The sequence below is a fragment of the Episyrphus balteatus genome, chromosome 3, assembly GCF_945859705.1.
Source record: "Episyrphus balteatus chromosome 3, idEpiBalt1.1, whole genome shotgun sequence".
NCBI classification, from domain to species: Eukaryota; Metazoa; Arthropoda; class Insecta; order Diptera; family Syrphidae; genus Episyrphus; species Episyrphus balteatus.
Window position 1 is genome coordinate 99,894,414 of NC_079136.1, and position 25,944 is coordinate 99,920,357.

The following is a 25,944-nucleotide window of genomic DNA, read 5'->3' on the forward strand; positions in this document are numbered from 1 at the left end:
TTTTCATTTACTTTTTTCTCACAGAAATATTTAGCATTGTGACATGCATTTGCTCAGTACAAAGTAGAAAAAAATTCTTAATTCTTATTTTAATTTATAAAACATTGTTATAGAGCTACATTAAAGATATATTCTATTTTATTTATTAAATAAAACATTCTAAAAAAAAAACTAATCTATTTGCGATAAAATGGATTTTTTGTTTTATTTTTCAATTAAAAGAAATTGCTTTTCACATGATATATGCCTCACACTAAATTATTAATTTGCTGGCACAATTTGTTTTTTTTTTAAGAAGGTTATATACATATTTTAATAATTTAAAGAACTAGTTATTTAAATGATTTTAATAGTAACTATTTTTTTTTATTAATTAAAGTATATAAAAGGTAATTATCATTTTGTGGGATATAATACTCAAACTATTTAGTTTATAATATTTAATACGATTACGTATGTATGTTTATTTTATCTTTTTTCTAATAATATTGAATGATTTTTGACAGGAACAATTTAACTGATTATTTCCATTATTGAGTTAAAATTTAAAGAAATTGATTGAGAAAAAAGGCCTTTTTTGTAAGGGCCTACAATCGAATTCCGATGAACAAAATCTTTAATTTAATATAAATCTATAGAAAGACCAGAATATACTAAATTTATCACTTTTTCCTGTCAAAAAAACTAAATTTGTGAAAAGAATTAAAGATTAAAAGATGAAATAAATAAATTGTAGGGAACAGAAATCAGTAAAACTTCTTGCATACGTTAGTGTTATTGTTTTGGACTCCTAAAAGTATACCACAAAATGCACATAATAAGCATTTGAGTATACAATAAACATTGTTATCAACATCATGTTGCCAATGAACCACACCGACACAATCGCATATCGCAATAGATACATAGCTTTCGATTTTTAGTCTCTTAATTTTTCACAACAATTATTTGCTTGTACTTTATCTCGAAAGGCTTGATTTTCTGGATTGGCTAAAACAGACTGTATGAACTGAGAAGTTTCCGTTTGCAGTTGCGAGAGTCTCCGCTGCAGCAACTGATTACGATGCACCAGCTTAATCATTTTTATAGCGATTTCAAAAAGGCCTTTGGTGTGCTTAGTTTCTTGCTGCATTTGTAACTTCGAGAGTGATCTAAAGTTGTGTTTATCATCGTCAATTGTAGATGTTACTTTGTCTTGACTACTATCTGAGGTTATCACATTAAATGATCTTGAGATCATGTCGTCATCGAAATTTTTTTCCTCATCACTGCTACTTATGGTGTATACCGATGACAAGTCAATATTGTGGTAGAATGGCTTCAGGCGATCCTCACATGGTGTGTAGTCTTCATCGCCGGACACAAAAGCTGAAGAAAAAGCTGAAAGTGATAGTGGAGAGAGAAGTGAAGATTCGGATGATGTGGATATTGAATTGTCTGAGATGCTTGTTGGCACAGACTGTGAAGGTGAATTTGAGCGGAAACATTCATTTGTGTCATTGCTGGCATCACTGCTGCTGCTGATGTGATAAACGGAGTTGTCCGTGATGGGACGTTTTTCTCTTGCCGGATAGGGTCGTATTAGTTTTGAACGCTTTTGAGCTGTAAAAGGAAGAAAAAAATATATATCAAATTTTGTTTATATACTTTTTTTGTTTAAATAAATATATTGATTTACAATGACAGTACTTTTAAGAAACAATAGAACAATTCTCATACCATTTTCTTTGAATAAAATTTTGTGGTCTAAATATAAAATATTTTTTTTTTTTATTCAATGCAAGTTATTTAGTTTAACAAATAATTATAAAAAAAATAAGCTGTTACACAGCTTGAAAAAATCATTGATTTTATTGGTTTTGATTCGTTTATTTTCATTATATTCATTTATTTTCAGGTGTATTTTGTATATTCATTTTTATTTTGCTTTTAACTTTAACAATATCTAAACTTAAAATAAACTTGAATATTTGTTATTTCCATTTATTTAAACTTGAGATAATAACATACCAGTGAAAACAGAATGTGACCCACAAAGGAAATTCTTAGTTTCTTTTTTTTTTTTTTTTTTTTTGAGGGAAAAAAGTAGAGCCATATCCATTTTTGGAAAAACTGTGGAGCATTGTCGATGAATGTGTTTTTTGTTTATCAGGATTAATTTCATAAGTATATGTTTAATTTTATTTCTAAATAATTGTTTTCAACAATTTAAACAATTTAAAGTCATATTAAATATTTCACACCGCTAAATTTAAAACAATGGATAATGTAAGAGCTGATAGTGTGTTTTACAAAGACCTCCAGAACCTAGATGCCTTAATTCTTTGGATATAGTAGATGAGCTCATAATTTCGGCGGACAACGGGGAAGCAGCGGAATCTTAAGCAAATACCCAGTTAGCCTGCTATATTGGCTAACCGCCAACCCAACCAACCAAACTCAACTATTGATTTATTGAGCACGTTAAAAGTCTAAAAACCTCGCGAAAACCTAAATATTCAAATTAAGTTTTTCCATGGATTTATATTTTATAAGTCATACAACGTTCATTGTATAAGGTTAGGTCCTCTTTCTGCCAGCAAAAAACAAAACCGACTTCCATGAATCAAAACTGGGTTTTATGGTTTTTCTAATAGTTCCTATGGCCAAAACTGAACGAAATTGAAATGACAACATTGCAGCCACCAACTTTCCAATACAAAAAGAATTATCAAAATTAGTTCACTCAGTCTAAAGTTAAGAGGTCACAAACACAAAAAAAAAAAAAAAAATACAGACGTCTCATCAAAATGTTTGGTCTCATCAAAATGTTTCACTTTGGCGATGATAGCATAATTTCAAAAAACCAAAACCATTTTTTTTTAACAAAAAAAATATAATTTTAAACACTAGGTAAAAATAAAACTGAGTTACACCAACAAAAGGTTTATTTCTTAATAATAAATTCTTAATTTGTCTATGACAAAATTTGAATTAAAAAATTAAACAAAAAGTTAAGGTGCCATATTCAATTTTGAGTTGTGACTCTATTAAAAAAAAAAACGTGTAAAATTCATAGTCTCCTGTCTTATAACATAAGTACCTACCTTATTTAAAAAGCATTCCATTTTATATGTTCTTTGTGTCGAGAATTATATTAAGACAAAATATTACGTATACGCCCTAGCGTACCGTATGCTTAAAACAAATTGACGTGACTGGAGACATTAACGATTAGTGATTAAATACTTTTAATACTTATAATTTTTCGAACTTAATTTCTCTTGAAGTATACAATGAACAGTATAATTATATTGACGCAGAAAAGATCGTGCTATCTACCAATACTTTTTAGCTACTTTGAAATGTCAATGTAAATGAAAAACAAACCTCAAAATTTATAATTTTCGAAAAAATAGAACTATTTTCGACATTGTTTTTTTCTGACTCTATGGAAAAAGTGCCGTTTTGCACGTTATTAAAAGACAAAACTAAAAATATAAAAATATTATATTATTTTAAACCAATTTTTTTTATTCAGTAACGAAAAAGATACAAAAATGCGCTTATTCTTGCATATACGAAAACCACAAACAAAAATTTATTTAAATTCATCTTTTCAACTCAGATACAGAACCGGACTTACGAACCGTATAATTCGACAAAAAAGCCGAAATGATGAAAAAATTCTTACCGGGTTGCTTTTTTACTATTTGACATTTTCTTGGTTGTGCCGATTTCTTCGAAAACACAACACCAATCCTATCGACGATAACAGTATAACTAAAGAAATGACATTAATGTATACAAAATGACAGGGATTTTTGTAAAAATAAACAGCGTCACTTTTTCACAATGTGGGAAAACTAGAAGAAGTAGGAAAGCGCTGATTACACAGAAAAATTGCGTTTTTTTATTAATCAGTTCTGTGCTCTAAACTCGACTAAACGACTTATGGCACTTTGCCTTGAAAACGACGATGTGTTTTGAGAATTACCAGAAATAAAAAAAAAAAAACGTTCTATTGCAGATGTCAGTTTTAAAACAAAAGCACGACCTTTTTGCACATTTGCTTGGCATTTTAATTTTCTCTCAAAAAGCGTTCAGTCACGTACATCTCGTTAACGGCAAAATCTGGTTATTTAAAACTTGTAACCAGATGTTTTTTTTGTATTATTATTTTAAATGATAACGTCTATTATTATAGCAGAAAAAACGGAAAAAACTTTTAAGTTTTTCAGGAACTTACTTTAAAACTTAAAAATACAAAAGCAAGTACAAGATATCAAGCCCTGGAGTTTTGGTTTTTTCATTTATTAAATATACTTAATTTCTCTAGAATATTAAACCTTTTTCACAAATAAATAAATATTATGAAGGTATTTTCTAATAGTAATGGATCAATGCATTTAAATATACAACAACTATAACAGAAGCTATTAATTTATTCCAACCAATTTCAATTCTATTTGTTCAATTAATCCGCAAAAGAACGCTGTATACCTTCTTTTATCATAATAAATTATAGCATGACAATACCAAGACTATACAATTTACTTCTCCACTTTGTTATGCGACGTTTTCTGACATTTGACAATAACACGTGCTTGCCGAGCCTAGAGAAGTACTTTTTACGCTAACAAGACATTAATCACTCAAAAATGTCCCACACCATATCGCCGCGTCCGCCACATTCTGAAAACATGCGGATAATGGGAAATCTCGCAACTGCCATGCAACCCCCGTCACACTCTTGGATCTCATTAAGTATGACAACGTTTTGTATTTGTTTCTTTTTTTTGTGTTTGCATGTAATTCGTTACTGACTTCCTTCCAAACACCAGAATATGTACTCGATACAGTCATAAGTTTCTTAATTGTCTTGCCAATAACCTACTATAGACTCTTACACCCACCCAGTTGTGGGTGTACGAGGTGGTTATACTACTCATGTAAGCGGAAAGGCCACTACCAGATGACACTATTCCGGGCTTGAGGGACTGTTGGCGTAATCAATGACAGATCATTTTTTTTTTCTCTCTCACGTGTACTGCTGTGTGAAGCGCTGGCTGGACACATTGAAATCATTTGGTCAAGATTAAAACTATTGAAGCAGTAAGATAACCTTTGTTTCTGCAACATAGTAGATAGATGTGTGGGTGGTTTGTTGTTGGAAGATAAGGATTCCCAAGCTTGTTTGCTAATTAAATGATTGTACTTCCTTTGTCGGCCCGCAGATATGTGCCAAGGGTACAAATTAAAAGTTGATATTTGTGTAAAGAAAAAAAAAATGACAGTTGACAGCCGCCAATATAAGAGTAACTAAGGTAACGAATATCTTATCAGAGTTTCAAGTATAACAATGCACATGTCATTGTGGTGCCAGTCGTACATGTCAGTAGTTGAAAGTTTGTGTATTTTTTGTTCTCTCAATTCTTACGTATGGTTTGCCTTTTTAATTTAGATAATGATCATCATAACAATACGTGTATGAGTAATTGGATTACGGAACTCGGATACACAATGTGATGCAACACATTTGGTTATATGGTACCTGCTACCTCGTGATATGAAGGAATTGACATTTTTGTACAATTGATTGTGACTCTTTTTTTTTATTCTCATTATGATATGAATGCTTACATTTTTAAGTAACAGAAATCCGTTTTTTGGAAAGACAACAATTAATGAACTATTCTATTATCTTACACATTTTTTTGGAAATTTGATATTTAGTATAAATAAATAAAATAAAATCTCTTTTATTTAAAAATAAAAATTATTTTTTTTTTTTTAAGAAATTTCCTTAGTACAAAGTTATGATATAACTTACATGTGATGCGTTATACCAAACATATTGTTTGTCTTTTTCTTGAATAACGAATGTGCACATGTTGAAGACAGACTGATTCTATAAACATTCATTTCGTTGAAATAATGATCTGCTCTATGTTCCATAAATATTATTACAATTCCATAACAATAATCACGTTCTTATTCTAATTGCTCACACTCAACCATAGTTCAACATAGAATACAAGGGCGGTTGACATAAACAATAGTTTTTTTTTTTTTTTGTTACTGATAGTGTTCGATAGAAAAATATTTCACTATACCTAACATATTGCAGGTTGCAATAGTAACATCGATTTAGTGCTTGACTCATTACTTAAAGCTGTGAGTTCCAGTTTCATCCTTAAATTAAAGTGTAATCCAGAGTACAAAAACAATTCTTTCATATAGTATCCTGGTAAAGAATACCGTCCAAGTTACATTTAAAGTCAAATTATACTCAGACTCATATAAAACAAAAAGCTGATATAATTGGTAGGTACTTGGAAATTAGTAGGTGCTTATTGAGAGAAAAAAATCTACGAGTCCAAAAGTCTCTATTTTCAAGGCCAAACAAAAGTAACAAAAATAGACTGGTACTACCTAAAAATGTATGTATTTATGTACGTATGTTAAGGTGGTCCTTATATTGTTCTTTTTTCCGAAATTTCACGGTTGATGGATATAATCTCTAATTTTTGCGGATTTCTATTTCAACTGTTTTGCCTCCCGGTACAATTCGCGAGTCTAATGAAAAACCCCATATAAAAATCATAGACAAAGTTTGACATGAACAAAGAATAATTGCAAACAAATAAATCATTTGACACTCACATTTAACTGTCCGATCTGTGAAACTGTGAAGTGATAAGTTTTATCACGTTTTCATAATAAATTCGATTCTGGATTTATAAAAAAATTAAAACATACTTCAAAAACTAAATAAAAAAAATTAAAAATTAAAACAAACTTAAAAAATTTTTAATATGAAAACTAAAATGGTAAATTTTTTATCATTTTACAGTTTCACAGATCGGGAATTGACCCCCAGTACCCCTGTTCTTTAACTTTATCACTGGCGATAAATAGTTTTGATTGTCTCCAAAATCCATTATTTCCAAAAATAAAGCAAAATTTCTTTAGAATTCAAAATTTCTGAATTAAGAAATTATGATTTTGATGAAATTTTTTTTATTTTGATATGATAAAATGGATTTTAAATTCAAATATTTTATCGCCAGTGATAATATTTATAGAACAGGGATACAGGGGGTCAATTCCCGATCTGTGAAACTGTAGAGTGATAAGTTTTATCTCGTTACCATAATAAATTCGATTCTGGATTTATAAGAAATTAAAACAAACTTCAAAAATTTTTAATATGAAAACTAAAATGATACATTTTTTATCACTTCACAGTGTCACAGATCGGGAATAGACCCCGAGGTAATTTTTCTTGCTGCAAAAGATTTTTTTTTATTTTGGAGATTTTTTCGTTTCGCTTCAGCAGCGTTTAGAAAAAAAAAAACATTTTTCTTCCAGCAAATAATTAATTTAAAAAAAATGTTACACATACGCCCTAGTGACCGGTTAATTTTGAACTTTGTTTAATTGACAATCTGGTACCACTGTAACAGATAATGAAGCACATCAAGCTAAATGATAATATTGGTGTCAAATTAAAAGTAATACCTCCTTCTTTTAAAATTCAGGTATCTTCCTGGTCAAAGCTTTGCAGTTTTGTAAGTTTTTTCTTCTTATTTTTTTATAAATGTTGGTTAGCGAGTTAAGTCCAGTATCTAGAGATTTCGCGATACTTCTATTTAAAAAAACCTTTACAACGCCAGTTTTTAATTTCTAGCCCTGGTTTTTTTTTTAATACTTTAAACTTTAATTGAAGACGTTTAATAAATTTACGTAAACCGACTTTACAGACAACCAATTTATTTACTAAATATCTGAAACAAATAGTGCAAAGTTTCAAGTTTTCCGTGTTAGTTTAAAACTAAGTTTGTAAATGAGGGGCTGTAGATGTTGTTAAAGACGGATCACTAAAGAAATTACTCAACAACAGTTTACCGAAAGTTACAGTTACCCTTTATGGTACACCATAATTTCTATGTAGAAGCTCCAACACTTTGAAAGCAACATTTTGAGGATATTCATCGGGCTTCCATTAGATCGACAACGTCAGAAATATTTAAGTAATAATTTCTTTTTTCTGTAAAAAGAAGCTAAAACTAAGCCAATTGACCAGTTTTGTGTGCTATTTGCAAAAAAAACTTTTGAAAAACACCCAATCCTACAAATTAGGAGAATGACCATCGAGGAAAGACATCCCAAAGAATGGTATTAAAGTATGTTATTTCTCTCATTTGTACCGAAACCTCTCAAAGGAACTGCATAACAAAATTAAACAATTGTTTAACAAAACGCTTGGCAGATAGAACCTTGCTATAGGCCGGACCTGAATTCGAATGACTATTTGTTTACACTGACTCAAATCAAATCGAAAAAAAAGCATTCGTTGCAAATTGCAGCTGAAAAAGTGACGTGTTGCATTGCATGTTTCTGTAATTGATGTCACGTTTTCCCACAAACGTTCCTCGGTGATGTGATAACTAATGGGAATGACTGACTGTTCCTATTCAGCGATATTTCGGAAGTACAATGTTCTTATTGTTTCCCATTTTTGTTGGTGTTTAAAAAAAAGTTGAAGAAAAATAAATTTTATTAGCCCAGGGAAATTAGTAATTTAAATCGCATTTTTCGCGGGACAAAATTTTTTTCATGGAATGTGTTCGGGTGGTTGCCCTTATCATAAAAGTCAATTTGTTGGGAAAATTGGAGGTTGGGAATAGCCGCCATCTTGGAAAAGAGTTTGGTATCGTTTTTATTGAATAGCTCCATTGTTATTCACTTTAACAAAAAATGACAAAGGTAAGACTTATCAACAATAAAATTATCTAAAAAATGATATACAAAACAATTCCGTGAGTTAGGTTAGGTTAGGTAGTAGTGGCTGTCAGGCAAATTACCCGACACACTTAGACCCTTATGGATCCATTGTGATACCACAAAAGACTAGCAAGTTGGGACTCACTAGCCGAACCACTCGGTGCTTCTTATGAATGAAGATAGACTTTTAACGTCCGTTTTCACTAGATCACTAGTGTAATCGTAGAAGAATTCTCCTAGATAGAGTTTTCTTCTATTAGAGAGAGCAGGGCAGGTGCACAGAAGATGTTGAACAGTTTCCTCTTCTTCTTCATCCATGCAACTTCTGCAGAAATCGTTAGAGAACACGCCCATTCTTTTTGCGTGTCTACCTATTAGACAGTGTCCTGTAAGGACACCTATGGTGCAGCTAATATGCTTTCTGTTTAAATTTAACAAACCCTTTGAACGTTTCAAGTCTATACAAGGCCATATTTGTTTAGTAGCTAGGCAAGTATTACTCTGAGTCCATCTGAGGTTGGTTTTCTTTAAAGCGTCCTGCTTTAGCATAAGTTTGCATGTAGCGATAGGTGTTCCTATATTGTTCCTTTCTGGTTGAAGAGGAGTAATTGTTCCTAGTTTGGCAAGTTCGTCTGCCCTGCAGTTGCCTGGGATGTCTCTATGTCCCGGCACCCATACGAGGTGAATGTTAAACTGCTCAGACATCTCCCTTAGAGATGTTTGACAGTCGAGGACCGTGATTGAGTTTGTAGAGACGGAGGCAAGAGATTTAATGGCTGCTTGACTGTCCGAGAAGATCCGAATATCCGTGTTGGATATTACGTTTTCTCTGAGCCAAGAGAGAACCTCCTTAATCGCCAGAATTTCTGCTTGGAACACGCTACATTGGTCTGGTAAGCGGAAGAAGAGACTGAGATTCAGTTTTTCCGAAAATATGCCACTTCCTACACCTTCATTGGTTTTTGAACCATCAGTATAGAAGTGTAAAGAGTCATTATCCAGAGTACTAAGGTTCTCCCATTCAGTTCTGGAGGGAATGGAGTTCTGGAAATTATTATCGAACACCAGTTGAGGTGTGGTATAGTCTAGACGATCCGGAAGGAATCCGAAGTTGTTTAGAATGTTTGTGTGGCCAATATGATTACTGGTCCACTGAGAGGTTGCTTTTAGACGAGTAGCTGAGCTAGCTGCTACTTGTTTGCTGAAGATGTCTAGGGGTGTGAGATTTAGAAGTATGTCTAGGGCGTCAGAAGGGGTTGACCTCAGCGCACCGCTTATGCACATACTCGCTGACCTTTGGACTTTGATAAGCTTGTTTAAGTTTATCGTTTTGTCCAGTGCGGTCCACCAAACTACCATCCCATATGTAAGTATTGGTCTTATGACCGATGTGTACAGCCAGTGTGCAATGTTAGGAGAAAATCCCCATTTGCCACCAATGGCTTTTTTGCATGAAAAGAGTGCCACATTGGCTTTTTTAACTCTTTCTTCAATATTGAGCTTCCAGGTCAGTTTTTTATCAAAAATGAGTCCTAGGTATTTAGCTTGATCGGATAGAGTAAGTGTTACCTCTTTAATTGTAGGGAGTTTGAAGTCTGGAATCTTGTATTTCCTCGTGAAAAGGACAAGATCCGTTTTGTGGGGATTAATGGTAGGTAGGTAGGTAGAGATGGCGGTCAAAGCAAACGAGCTTGATGACCCAATTAGCGCAGAATGCGCCGTTTTGATACCAAGACTCATGGAACCTATGATGGATTTATTAGAAGATAGAATTTAGATTGATTTTAAGAGGAAAGACAAGTGTTTAGGAACTCCTAAATCCACTTTGTTGAGTTGAAGAAAGAGATCAAGTCTTTGATCTTTGATTCTGATATGTTATCTATGTCATTAAAGAATTCACTCCCCAGAGAAAGTGCTCTATATCTAGCGAGGGCCGGACATTGGCATAGAAAATGGAAGACCGTTTCTTTTTCTTGCTGGTCCAAACAGCTGCGACAGCAAGTATTGTGTGGTATACCCAACTTTGCTGCATGTTCCCCTATCGGCCAATGTCCTGTACACACCGCAACGATTCTGCTAATATCTTTTCTGGGTCTGGAGATTAAATCATTGGTTTTGGATTTATTATAAGTGGGCCATATTTTCCTAGATATGACGCAGCTATCTAAACTATGCCACCTATTATTTGCTTTTTTTAAATAGTTTGAGAAGATATTGCCCTTCATGACTCCTATTGGAATGTTAACTGCTTCTGCTAGCGACTCATGAAGGGCCGATCCTTGCCTGGCCAGTTCATCTGCCTTTTCGTTGCCCTCAAAACCACTATGTCCTGGGATCCAGACTAGAGTGATTGTGAGGCTTTCGCTCAGTATTGAGAGTTGCTCTCTGCACTGCTGAACCAGTTTGGATGATGTCATGACTGAAGAGATTGCTTTTATAGCTGCCTGACTATCTGTTAGTATAGCTACATTCTGGGTTTGATTTAAATTTATTCTTAGTACTTTGCAAGCTTCCCTAATTGCGAGTAATTCTGCTTGAAACACGCTTGCAAAATTTGGAAGTCGAAAGGATTTTGAAATATTAAGGGATTCATGATAGACACCCGCACCGACCCCACAGTCCATTTTTGAGCCATCAGTGAAAATACAAGTGTCGAAGTCTCTCGTCACAATTCCATCTTCCCAGTCTGTCCTCAACGGGAAGCTGACCTTACAATTCCTTACAGTGTTCAAGGTAGGAGTGTGATAGTCGGTAGGGGTCAGAAACATATCTGATGGTACTAAATTAGTTATGTCACTATGACCAAAAGGTTTTACCTTCCAACAGCCGGTTTCTTTTAGCCTTAATACGCTACAAGACACCTGGTATTTGACATGAAGGTCTATGGGTAAAAGGTGCAAGAGAACGTTTAGAGCCTCAGTGGGGCACGACCGGAGGGCTCCAGTCGTCCCTACGCTTGCCGTTCTCTGGATTTTCTTAAGTTTGTTGATGTTGTATGCTTTACTTAGAGCAGGCCACCAAACAATGGCGCCGTAGGTAAGAATGGGTCTTACAACCGGTGGGGATTAATATCCAATCCACATCCTCTAGCCCAGTGAATTAGCTTGTTTAAAGCTGTTTGTAGAAGTTCTGCAAGTGTCTGTGGGTATTTGCCCGATACGGCAATTGCCACATCATCCGCGTAGGCGATAACCTTAAAACCTTCTCCCTCTAGGTCTAGCAGCAGTTCGTTGACTACTAAGTTCCATAGGAGAGGCGATAAGACCCCTCCTTGAGGGGTCCCTCTGTTGGCTGCTCTACGGGTTTTGAAGTTTCCCAACTCTGAACTGATAATCCTGCTACTAAGCATGATTTCTATCATGTTCTTAAGCGGGTCTTCTATTTTGAGATTGTCAAGAGCATTCATGATTGCTGAATTCCTGACATTATTGAAAGCACCCTCTATGTCTAAAAAGGCGACAAGAGTGTACTCTTTGTAGTGTAGAGAGTATTCAATGGTGCTAACCAGAGAATGGAGAGCAGTTTCCACCGATTTCCCTTTAGTGTAGGCATGTTGTGCCTTAGAGATCAGACATGGTTCAATTTCCTGTCTTAGATGGATATCTATCATTCTAATTTATCCAGATTTAGGAAAAATAATAGAGCATCAGCTTGTATATTTATAATTTCAAATAGTATAAATTTAGCCCATTCACGTTAACTGGAAAACTTACGTTATTTAACCCCCCAACAACCGTATAAAGCACAAAATTAGAGTTGTCAGACCTTTGAAATCGACATTAACACGCGTATGGCTGCAAAACTGCGAACTTATATTTTGGTTATACCTCTACTCCCAAAATTTTCTCGGCCTACTAGCAAAAAAACAGCTTTTTTCTTACTTTTGACTAGTACATGGAGAGTTTCGGAGTTAGATTACTTCTACAATACGATGGTGACAATAACGATTGTGGGCTCATTTTATAGGTAATTATAAGTACTACAATTCATTCTTGAAGAATTATCCAAACAAATCAAAAGTTCGTCAGATATATGAAAAAATGTCATTTTGTCCCAAACTTGCGATACAAACCCGCACTTTGACCAACTGTAAAATTTTATTTAATCAACTCACGGAATTGTTTTGTATATCATTTTTTAGATAATTTTATTGTTGATAAGTCTTACCTTTGTCATTTTTTGTTAAAGTGAATAACAATGGAGCTATTCAATAAAAACGATACCAATCTCTTTTCCAAGATGGCGGCTGTTCCCAACCTCCAATTTTCCCAACAAATTGACTTTTATGATAAGGACAACCACCCGAACACATTCCATGAAAAAAATTTTGTCCCGCGAAAAATGCGATTTCATGCCCATATTTTGACTAATTTCCCTGAGCTATATGTGAAAATAAAAAAATAAGAAATAAACAAAATTTTATAAATATTTATTAGATTTCTTGGTTAGATAGGTACTTTAAACGAAATCAACATGTGTCACAATCACAAACTCATTCACATTCCCTGGTGTTTTAACTCTTTCCTTTAAACGATTGCAACAATAATAACAACGAAAAGCGACGAGACGCGACACGCCGCCAACGACGACGACTACGAAGGTTCTTCTATTTATTGACACAACAATGCTGAAATGAGTTTTAATTAGAATTATTCGTAATGTACGTCGGCGGGAGGGTCACGTAGCTATTTGTGTTGAGAGAATTGTACACAAAATAGCCCAGTTGAAATGGGGGCACGTGTATTTGCACACTTTTGGTTTTTCAGGCATGAGTTTTTATTGTATGTTTGTAGCGCGGGAATGAGTTGTTTATGGTCTAATTAGCTATAGAAACCAAAGATCAAGTTTGAGCTGAGTCATTTTTTGGAATGAAATAAACTAGAAATTCAGCCAAAAATTATGTAGGTTGGGCTCGTTTCAACAATTTTTGAATTCTAAAGAAATTCAATTCATTTTTTATTTTGCGATATTATTCTCTACAAACACACTTAATTTCTATTGGTAAAGTGGGTAAAAAAAAATCTATAAATCAGTTAAAAAAATATCAGTTCAAACAAATAAGTTAATTGATTTACTTCAAAATTAGCGACACGCAATTTCTGATACGACCAATTTTAAGTGGTAACCCTTAGGTCTTGAAACTCTTAAAAATACGCCATATTGGGCTTGTCTCTCGGTTGTTTGTGTGCGAATAAAACTTATGTCATGAATATTAATTTTATTTATAAAAAATTTTAAAAACTTCTCAAAGAACTTCTTATAGTCTAAGATCCCGCCATAAAATATTCTTAAAATATTGTATTCAAAAATGTGTTTATAAATAAAAATTTGTAATTCTTTTAATATTTTTGAAATGGGTATTTGAGCTCCTTTACGTTATTGAACATTTAAATTTATTTTTCGGAAACTACAACAGGAACAGGTGTTTTTATATTTTATTTTACTCCGCTAAATGATGACATTGACATTAAAAAAATTGCAGCCAAAAAATGTATAACATTCATTTTTAATTGTTTTTATATAATGTTTTTATATATTTTATAGGAATAAAACTAACGACACCTCCAGTCAAATGACCAAAAAACGGCTCTTAAGAATGTTTTTGTGTTATGCTATAAAGTTGCTTTTTCATTGAAAATCATTTTAATTATTTTAATTTTATTTCTGACGTACAAATTTTTATACAGAAGATTTAAGTAACGATAATATTAAAATTATCAATCAGGAGATTAATGGATTGCTTTTTTCAATTTTTTTTTTTAATCTACTTTTTGAAAAAAACAAGGAGATTATCGGATTTCTTTTTTTCAGTTTTTTTTTTTTTTTTGAAAAATCTATTTTTTGAAAAGGGGTTGACGAATTTTTTTGAAATTTAGTGAAATATAAAACAAAGCGAGTACTTTTGAGAAAATCTTAGACTTCTTGCTTCGTTGAGTAATCTTTCTTGAAGGTTAAAACTTTAGCAAGGTACATGCTTAAATTTTCCAAGCACAAATTTTATTTCGATTATGTCATTCACTGTAAAATGACTTGACTTCTTCTTTTCATTACTTTCCATAAAGGATTTCTTGCTATAGGTGGTTCTAATAACCGCTAACTTTATGACGCAAAAATCGTTATTCAAGTGTTTTTTCATCAAAAACACACATAACTTAAAACACATACAACAGAAGGAACCCCCACGTATAACACCTTTACTGTAGGACCAATTCTCTGAATACATAGAAATAGACTTATTCTGAAAATCTTAAGACTAACCTACAATTTTAGGATTTATGCAACATGTCACACTTCCTGCGATACAATGTGACGTAGGTTTAAAATTGTAATATTAATTACTTCCTATTCGTCAAAACAATATCATAACGAATATTGTTCGAAATGGCTGTTCCAAATAATAAATATTATCAAAATGTTACACATAGTTACAAGAAAAACTTACAGATTGGTAATTTCAATTTTATTACCCTTACAGGCTTACAGCTTAAGCTCCCACGTGTCGGCACGAATTTAATATTGAAATTAATTATTTCAATTTATTCATAAATAATGAGTTGTTACTTACCATAATTTAAACTTGAAGAGGGTGATGTTGAAAGGCTGGTAATTGTTGATTGCTTTCGAATATCATTTATTCCAGAACGTTGTTGAGTCTTTTTCTCTGAACAAATTGTAGGCGCCATGATGTTTGTTTGTTTTTGTTTATTTTTAATTTTTATTTGATTGAAACCTCCAAGGCAATGTAACTTTTTTGATGATTAATTTGGGTTTTTCGGCTTCTGAAAGGGAAGAAAAAAAATTAATTATATGGAATATTTATGTAATAATGTGATATAATAATTGTTTTGCAATTTGAAGAAGAAAAAAAAAACAGAGAAGGATCTGTGCATTCCACCTTAGAGTTTATATGAACAAAGGCTTGAAAGCCATATGTATTGTAGGATTTGATGAGTTCAATTATAAATAGCTCTTTCTTAACTCAAATAATGTAAATTTTTTATTTGAGTTCAAATAGACTGGTTAAAAACTATACCAATGTCTAGGAAAAAAAGCAAAGATTTTCAAAAAATCACCAAAAACTTGTTAATAATAATGTTACACATACGCCACAGTGACCATTTAAATTTTAACTTGGAAATTGGAACAAAATTTGCTACCGTTACAACCAAAATAAAATTATTCAATTGATATTCATGTATTATAAGCCAAACATAAAACGGTTATCCAAGAGAGGGAGGGCTTGGCAAAATCATGACTAGACTGATATCTACATTGGCCAAGGGACTTATTTGTATAAAAAAACTATATGCTGGCAGATTGAATAATATGTTTTGAGTTTCAAATTTCAACTGCTTGAGCTTCATAAGTTCTCTATCAGACCTCTTAACTTCTTGAAAAGTTCTATGCGACCAACAAAAGTACTAATCTATAACTATCACTTATTTGCACTTGTTTAATTTAATATAGTGGCCTGTGAATAATCAACATAATCTTTTGTGATGAAGTGAATTATATTTTAAACCAGTTCTTGTTATTTTCTATTCATTGAATTCTTTCAATTCAACTAAATTCATCTTTTACGCTTGAAACGTGTGTGTTCATAAAGTTGATTAAATACATAAAAATCCATAAAAAATAGAATACCGAATAATCCTCATACCTAATAATATCTTCTTTTTTTTCAAATAAAAGACAAAACCTCAATGTCATTTCCTTTTCCGCCACATTGCGCGTTGCGAACCATATTGTGGTTATAGGTAGGTAGATATTAGCATTCATGTATGAGAATCACGTGTGTTAGCTATCGTCTGTAGTCACATAAAAAGTATTTGACGTATGATTTTTGACTTTGCTATCATAGTGGAATTAATCAAAAAAAGAAATAGTAATTTCTACACCACGTGCGCCCATTATGTCTGACAAAACAGAACAGTACAAACACGCGCAATATTCTTCAAAATTTTATTTTAGTTTATTTTTTGATTGGAAAAAGAGTTGCCATTTGTTTAAAAAAACGAAACTATGTCTTTAGACAAAGAAGAAAAATAATTAATTTCAGATATGAAAACAACAGAAAAAAAGTAAATATGTAGATCATTTTGAAGATTTTTTTAAGGATTTTATTATAATTTTCCCTAAAAAAAAGCGGAATATTATTGAACTGGTAAAAGGGGAAAAATTAACACAAAATAAAAACCATATTAAAGGCAATTCTCAACAAATCCTGTACACTTGAAACTGTCATTGCAAACTAATGCAAACGCATCATGTTCGCAAAACATAGAAGTAAGTAAGTGTTGCATTTTTTTAATATTTAAATATTGTTTTTACTTAATATTATCAACATTTCTCAAACTATTCTATATGATGTAGGTACCTAAATTCTTTATATTTTGATCTTTCCCCAACTTATTCAATTTTGTATTGTTTTTTTTTTCAGCTCCAGAGTCTAATGCTGCCGTTACAATTTAAAATTCTATTTCGATTTTTTAAACCAAATAGTATATAGTCATTTTGGTAATACAAACTTTTTTTTTATCTTTCCAGATGATGCATCCATTAAAAAAGTAAAATTAAATTAAAAAATAACTTTATAGTGAAATTTATCCCTAATTTTTCAATCGTCAGTTAGACTAAAGGAAGAATATATGCCAATATAAAAAAAACTTTTATTCCTAGGAATAAGCTCTATCTGAGGTTTATCTGACTATTGAAAAATTGGCCCTTATAGTGATAGTGATCAATAAAACATTTTTATAATCTTTTATTTTTAAAAACAATTTTCATATTTTTGTTTTAGATTTTGGGTTGTTTTCTTTTGCTGTTTGTTAGGAATATAATTTTTTTTAGGAACAAATTAAAGGCTTGGTATGGTAATGTATTATATGCATTTATATAAATAAATGCATACATTTTAATGAAAAGTGTATTATATTTTATGAAAACAATCATACAACTTTAAGAAAAATTCATAGTTTTTATGTTTTTTTTCATAAAATTTAAGCAGCATTTCATTTAAATTTTTACGAAATTTATGAAAAAATCATAAAATTTAAGAAATAATCTTAAAATGTAAGAAACTTTCTTAAACTATAGAAGAAAAAAAAAAAGATTTAAGAAATAATTCTTAAACTGTATTAATTTTTCTTAAAATCTAAGAAACTTTTCATAAAATCTAAGAAATATTTCAAAAATTTTCGAATTCGTTTATGAACAGAATTTTTAAAATTTAAGAACTTATTCTTAATTTTTAAGAAAGATTAATTCCCTTATGAATTTTTTCATAAAAATATTCTTAAATTTAATGTACCTTTTTGGATCAGTGTATGCTGTTGGTACAATGTAAAATTGCAGAATTTTTGCAGCAAACTGTTTTCAAACTATTTGGTTCTTGATTTTAAAATATTCAAATAAAAAATAAATTAAAATAAAAAAAAATAAATAAAAAATGTATGTTTGCAGTTGCAAAATAAACTTAAAGCAAAATTGTAGACACAATAGTTGTGTTTTTTTTTTTTGGCATTGTTATCCGTATCCGCAGTTGGAGTTTACATGTATTACAAAAATAACATACAGCTTCCGATAAGAATAAAAGCTAAACCCAAAAAAAGCACAGCTAATATCCAATTAAAATTAAATGTCAGTAAATTTAATATAAGGGAATCTATAAACAAAAAAATTTGCTTCAGGCAAAATTTAATGAATATGGTTGAAAAGTTACAAATTATCAAATTATTAATGTTTACTTATAACTTTTTTGAAAAAAATTATTGATATCTATTAAAAAACTATTTGACTTTTGGTACTATTTTAAACTTAATTTTCAAACAACAACACACCTAACCTAATTTAACTTAATCGAATAATTGCCTTAATGATAAACCTATAGTTTATTCTTAAATGAAAGAAATGGGCAAATAAAACCCATTCCATTTGATATGATTCAAATCTATGGTTGATATGTACCACCTATTTCGTACGCAACACAAAATAGCAGATAGCTCAAGTATGTAGAATGGTTGCACGCATATGAAATAAAGCAAACAAAAGTATCACCTTCACAGCAAAAGTCATAGCGATTGTTCTGACTTATTGTTAGTCTAAAATTATTTTTGCAATCCATACATGCAAATTTAAAATTTCAAAAATATTATTTAAAAAATACACAGTAAGCAGACATCAGGAGACAAAACAAATTTATTTGTAGGATCCCATTTTTTGTTTGTTTTTTTTTTCAATATTTTTTAAAGAAATACTGTAGGTACAAAAAAGTTATTGGCTTTATTTATATAGCAATAACACACGGTTTTGTTATTAAAAAAAAACTCAATATACCTAACGTTAATTTTCACAGTATAAACTTAATAGCATTCATTAAGTGCAAATATTATACACGCGTTATTGTTTAACACCATAAACATAATGATATAGTCACTCACTGATTCCTTATCGCATTTTTCAGTTATTGAAATAAAATTAAAAACAATACAGTGACGTCAGCATTGAAAGATGAATCAATTACTCACTCCATTCACGAGAGGTAGATATATTTTTTTTATAGAAGAACATCAAGTTTTTATAATGAATGTGAACACAACAATTGGGTCGCACGTTCGTGCTTTCAAATAGAGGTATGTGTTAATGAATAGATCTGCGAACATTAAATGAACAAATAATTATTTTTTGTTGATTTAAGAAATGTAGAGTATTTAAGACAAATAAAAATATAATTTAATGCGATGGCATTGTGAGTAAATATTCAGTTTAAGTGTGCTCCCTGTTAAAATAGGGCACACAAACTTGAAAATACCGAGCCTTTCCCTCAATTTTATCATAAGCGATAACAGAGTTTTTAGAAAATCTCTATTACTTTTTGTTCTTAGCCTTATTTGGAGACGATGTTGGTTTGTATTTGTTCTTGAGAAATTGTTGATAAAATAAAGGATAAAATAAAAAAAATAAATTGCCTAAACAAATTCCTTATCAAATACTGAAAACCATATGTTGTTAAGCCTTCTAGTTTTTGAGAAAATTGAAAAATAGGAAAACTACTTTCTTTACCAGATTTTTATTTTCTAAAATGCTTAACAACATATGGTTTTCAGTATTTGATAAAGAATTTGTTTAGGCAATTTATTTGATCAATTTATTCCGTATTGAATTCCATAGTTTTGACAAAAATAGTATTCATTGTATTTTTTCATACTTATTTTTCACAAATGTTGACTTTTAAATCGATTATTCCGAAAACAACTGGTTAAAATAACTTGATTTAAAAACTCAAATTAAGTGTATAATTCCAGTTTTTAAAAAGGTATCACTGATAACTGTAAGTGTTACCGTTGTTTTTTAATAATTTGTTTAGTAGTTTTTTTTTAGAAAATTGCCCCTCCCTCCTAAAAGGGGGACATAGACCCTCCCTCCCATAACAAAAAACGATTGTATTGAATACCTCTACAAAAAACCGTTCTCGGCGCCTAAGTTATCGTACTCGAGCCTTGCTTTAATATGAATTTTTCTCGAAAAAAAAAAACACTTTTACGGGGGGTATCTCGAAAAAAGAAGCTAATCCGATTTTGGTAAAAACGAATTATTATTGCTGAGGCCTTCAGGAAAAAAGCCTCATTTTTAGTTTTTGTCGTCATTTTAGGTCAACCTTAAACTTATGTTCAGGCTCACTGCTTACGGTCATCCGATTCATAGTTCGCATTTGGCTTCCCTGTTTGAATCGCAGTCTATAGTTATTGCCTGGTTGAGAAACTCTTCCAATATTGTGAAATTTTTGAAGGAAGTAACCGAAACTAACTCCCTGCAAATTAAGGTTCCGCGATGGGCAGTACCGCTTTTGCCAAATTTTGGGTCGCCGAAGACGTTCGTATTTTTATTCCTGCTCCCTATTACCTTCAAATGTTGCCCTCAAATTTGAATCGATTCGCTTTGAATTAATCGAAGGCCCCCTTAAATCTTATCCTATTTTATTTACTTGATCTAAACAACCAACTTAACTCTTAGCTCATAAAAAGTCTACAAATGTAATATATGTCTAATTTAATCGAAACTTAAATATTTAAAGATACGAGTAAGATCTAAAGCAAAAAAAAAAAAACTTGAACCATAAACAGCATTGAACTTGGAACTACTAAATGATGCAAGTACTCAACGAATGTTGGCCAACTTCCCAATCATCCGAGATCCATTTCTTTTGGCTATAAATTTAATTTTTTTTTTCAATGTAACTAATAAATTATTTTAAGGCATAATAAATTCTCTCTCACGTTATTTATCTATTTTATATGCCCCATGTATGTTACGGATATCTAAATCAGTCAACTGTCAACACACTACTTAATCTGTTGACCAGCACGTGTTATAATAAAATATTTTCAAGAGCTATATTGAACAAATATCATTGACAGCTTGACATCATGAATTATCCGTTAAAACGTGTATATGGGTATACTCTATTCTATCTTCGTCAAAAATATATATATTGTAGATTGTTTTTATTTGTATTTTCTTTCTTTGAGCTTTTGTTGCATAATGTAAATCAAAATATTCTCTAAATAAGTTAATTGCATATTATCATATCTACAATAATTTTTCCGACAACATCCACACCACAATTGAATCACAAAATTAAATAATTGATTTAGAAATCCTAACAAATGTCCCGCTCAATAACGTGCCTAATAAATTTCGGTCGTAAAAAAGGTAGCACGAGTAAATTAAACATCCGAAACGTGTCTTGAGCAGCAATAAAAATAAAAAAATAAATTCAAAAAGGTTATAACACGAATTTATTTTATTTTCTTATTTTTTTTTTTTTTATTTTTGTGATAACTTAACGGTCATAAAAATATTTAAATCACTTGTAATTATTATTATGAAATTAATATAAATATGTCATTCTGGGCCACGAGTGTGGTATTCATTTAATACAGTGGTTTAGATTATTTGAAAATACGATATGTATTCTACAGAGTATTTTAGATGAGTAATTTTTGTTAAGTTCGAATTTCTTCTGCATTTAGAATCATAAACGCATGAAATAAGGATATAGATGAAGAAAAAAAAATAATAAGAACAAGAAAAATGGAATACAGAAGAAAATAGAAAAAGGAGACAAGGAAAAGAAGGAAAATAAGGAGATTTGGAAGAAGACGAAGAAAGTAGAGGAACAGCACCAACAAAAAGAAGAAGAGATGAACAACAGAAACACAAGTATATCAAAAATATCAAAAATCAGAGATCAGAGATACTTGGTATCTTTGCCAAAAATCATTTGACCCAAATATTTCCACCCTATTGTTTATTGATTTCCTTCTATCTTATCAGTTTATAGTAATAATTGTTTATTCCTGAAGACCATAATAGATAAAATTTAAAGTTATTATATATAGTGGCAGAGCATATCAGTGTTTTTTTCGTAGGTGTACGTACAATAACCTCCACGCGCTTGGTAATGATTGTTAGATTTTTATTAAGTTGCGAATATTAATTTAATCACATCGTTTAACTTAGAGTGAATCAAATATGATAATTTTTATAACTGTAGACTTGGTCAGTGGCGAAGTTAATCAATTTCAAGTCTGACGTAAACACCAGCTATACAGGGTGTCCGGTAAAGAATGGATTAGTCTGAAATGGCTGATAGCAACGCTTATAACTATTCTAAAACCAAATAGAAAAATTTTCTATCGCAACCAGCTTAGAAAATACTAGCTTTTTTTCGTTCAGTGTACTTTAAATTTCATCGTTCACCACAACCACAAATGAATGAATTTAATAATTTCTTTTTATAATTTTCTAAAATAATTGACATACATTATAAGAAGTTTAAGTTTTTCATAATTGTTGCACCTTTTCTTAAAACAAAATTTTTTTTTTTCGATTCAAAATGTAAAAAAAAAGAAAAACTTTAAACATGAAAAACTTTAAACATCTGTGGTAACTTTTTTAAAAATATGCGCATCTAAAAAGAATTTCAGAACGGTTAAAGTTTTTATAGCATCTAGAGTAAATAGGAAGTTATTAATACTGAAATCCCAGCAAAGCCTAGTATAGTTGTAAGTTTTTTAATTAAAGAATAAATTATTCTAAAACATAACAATTAAAAAAATTATGTAACAGTTTTTTATTTTTATCTACATTTATTAAATTTTTAAACACAAAGTTCTAACAAAGTGTGCAACCCAGTCGTACATTTTATTTCTTTTTTAATATGATGTACCAACTGTTTTAATTAGTATATTATTGTATAAGGATTTCGTTGTTAGCTTGGTGCCAAATCCTTTCCATTTGATTTGTTTGAGTATTTTAAGAAAAAAAAAAAAAAAAATAAAATGATAATTTCATGGTTTATCTCAAATATTGAATTTATTAATGTGTAAGTTTTACATAACCTACCTAGCTCTGAAGAGTTCTTTAATTCTGCAATAATAACCAAATTAACTCCAACACAATTTTTAACAACATTTCAGTGAAAATATTCGTTTGGAAAAGAAGTATTTAATTTAGATTTAATTGAAAGTTATTGTTTTTGTTTTATAAATATCATGCAATATTAAAAGTATCAAGAATAATGTCACGCACGAGTATTTTAACCTTAAAATTCATATAACAGAAATACAGTATTTTATTGAAATATATAATTGCAATATCAATCAACTTAGATGGCAATAGAATGATATAAGAAGATTATGACTAAATCTCAGTAAAAGATCTTATGAAACATGTTTCCCACTTATTTTTCCCTTACCTCAGTTTTACAAAGAACTAAAACTCTGTAGACGATGGCTTACGTGACAAATAACATTAAATGCTCCCGGAATTTCTTTCAAAGATCAATTTTCTTTTACTTAATTCAAGTTTTTCTGTTCACTGTTTTCTATTTACTAGGAAAGGAAAAATTAACTACTATGTATTTTTGAAAACCAGAAACCATTTGGCAGCCATCAAATTGCGAAAGATTTTTAACACAGTTCAGTTTTTTGGAATTGATTTCGTAGATTTAGACAACGCCATGTCATTTTAAGTGAGTCTGATAATTTCTGTATTGAAAATCTGACCAATACCTAAGACTCACGATATAAGCTTTTTACAGAATCATATAAAATCGACTCCTTTATCAGAAGAGCTCCGTTGATGTGTAAAAATATGTAGATAATGGTGACGCACTGAATATACATATAGTCAAGATCCCTTCCATCTACAGATAGCTGCGAAATCAAGCTGGCGCCTTTGTTTACCAACAGCATAACGCGGAAACCATAAAAGCAGAAACACAATCACGCTTTGAGAAATCCTCAAAGCGCGCTTCTGTCACTTTGACTTTGAACAGCTTATTGAAACATAAAATCTGCTGTCAAATAAAAAAATAACACAGTCACTCACAAAATTATTGGGCCAAGTCTTTATCTTGATTTAAATGTGGAAAAATGAAGAAATATATTAATGTGTTGAAAAATACATATCAATTTGTTTATTCGTTAATCCTATAGCCAAACCAATCAAAATAAATTCTTTTTTAAAGAGAACTAACAATAAAACTCAGGCAACCACATCATTAAATTATTGTTATTTTTAATTACGTAAAATGTTTTGATTTAAAATATCTCCATGTCGTTTTTTGTGAAAAATATATATAGAGAAACAAAAAAGCACATAAATGTCAGAGCAAAAGTTGAGCCTAGCTGAACTTTTTCTCGTTTTCTTACGTTTCCGTACGTTTGTCAAAAAAAGCGTACGTAGAAAAAACATCATTGTGAGAGGTTACACAGATTTCGTATGGTTGAACTTTTGGCAGTTGTCAAAATCGACGGCAAAGCGTGATTGTGTTTCTGCTTTAATGCTCCAAGTCCTATTATTTCTCTAGAATGGAGTAATAGGGCCGAGGGTTAGAAATGTATATATTTTTTATTTTTTAGTTTGGCTGTACGAATTCCTTTTCTACTTTCAGATATGCCCAAAAATTTAATCAAACAAGCTACACGTTAAAATTAAATAAATAAAATCAACAATTTTTCGATTAAAATAATAAAAAAAAACGACCACAGAGTAAAGTTTTATCAAAAGTGGAACATCAATCACGCATTTTTTGTATCGAACAATAAATATCAACATTTCTCTTTTTTTTAAATGTACACGAGGCAGCTTAATCCCAATCCTTATCCGGTGGTTGTTGGCATTAATAAAAAAAAAATCGTGTCCATTGATCTACGGTCAACCGAAAGAGGCATATGTTTGATTTTTTTCAATATACAATGTATGTAGGTATAATCATGCAAAACACCATCAGATTAATTTTATCGAAATATTTTATTATTCAAGAAAGTTTTTTGACAATAGATCTTTAAGATTTGATTAATATCTGAGCAATTGGATAAAATATTAATACATACATAAACACTTTTTTGGTGCGTCTTTACGTTTGGGTTTTTGGAAATCTAATTTAAAGTCAAAGCAGCTCTTCCATTATGTACATTATTATAAAAAAGAAATCCCACTGTAAGAAAACAACAAGAATGCGGATCATATGAATATGAAGAGAAATTAAAATTTGAACATTGGTTTTATTATACTTTTGTTTAATTAAAAATTGCTTAACATTTTTCTTACAAAATAGAAACATTTCAATTTTTAAAAATTTTGAGTAAAGCCGAAAAAATGTTACATTTTTGTAGTTAATAAAAGTAAAAGTTATTTTACGTTTTTTTTGCGGAAAAATTCCTCTATGAAAACTTCCTAGTGAGCTGAATTTTGGTTTACTTCTTTATTACGTAAATTTAATGAATAGAGGTCAGAATAAAAATAGTTTTTCATGCAATTATGTATCTACAAAATATGCTCAAAATATATTTTTCTGTAAAACCATTAACCAACAGTTTTGGAGGTAGAGTGCTGATAAAGCGACGAAAATGCACTTAAAAGCGAAAAAATGTAAATTTTTGGCTTATGTTGCTCAATTTTCAAGGTTTTTATTGAAGCTTACATTTTTTGGTCTCAATCACTACGGTAATAATTTATTGTTATAGGTACGGATTCATAAAAAAAAAATGTAAAAATGTATAAATACAAATTGAAATAGAAAATAATATACAAACGGAAATTTTCTATGTTTCCCTTTATTAAATCCCTTCATTTTTAAAAGCACACTTTTTTAAAATGATTTAATTG

At 30.7% G+C, this 25,944-nt stretch overlaps 1 protein-coding gene across 1 annotated transcript in view; it reads right to left on the minus strand.

Annotated features, from left to right (window-relative positions):
* LOC129913123 (uncharacterized) overlaps positions 1 to 25,944 on the minus strand; it is a 34,166-nt gene continuing 8,222 nt past the window's right edge. Inside the window, exons 2-3 of the mRNA XM_055991635.1 lie at positions 15,335 to 15,548; positions 1 to 1,602 (exon numbers count right to left, since the gene is read on the minus strand). Coding sequence (XP_055847610.1) covers positions 920 to 1,602; positions 15,335 to 15,452 — 801 coding nt within the window. The 5' untranslated portion in view covers positions 15,453 to 15,548 and the 3' untranslated portion in view covers positions 1 to 919. The remainder of the gene's footprint in view (positions 1,603 to 15,334; positions 15,549 to 25,944) is intronic.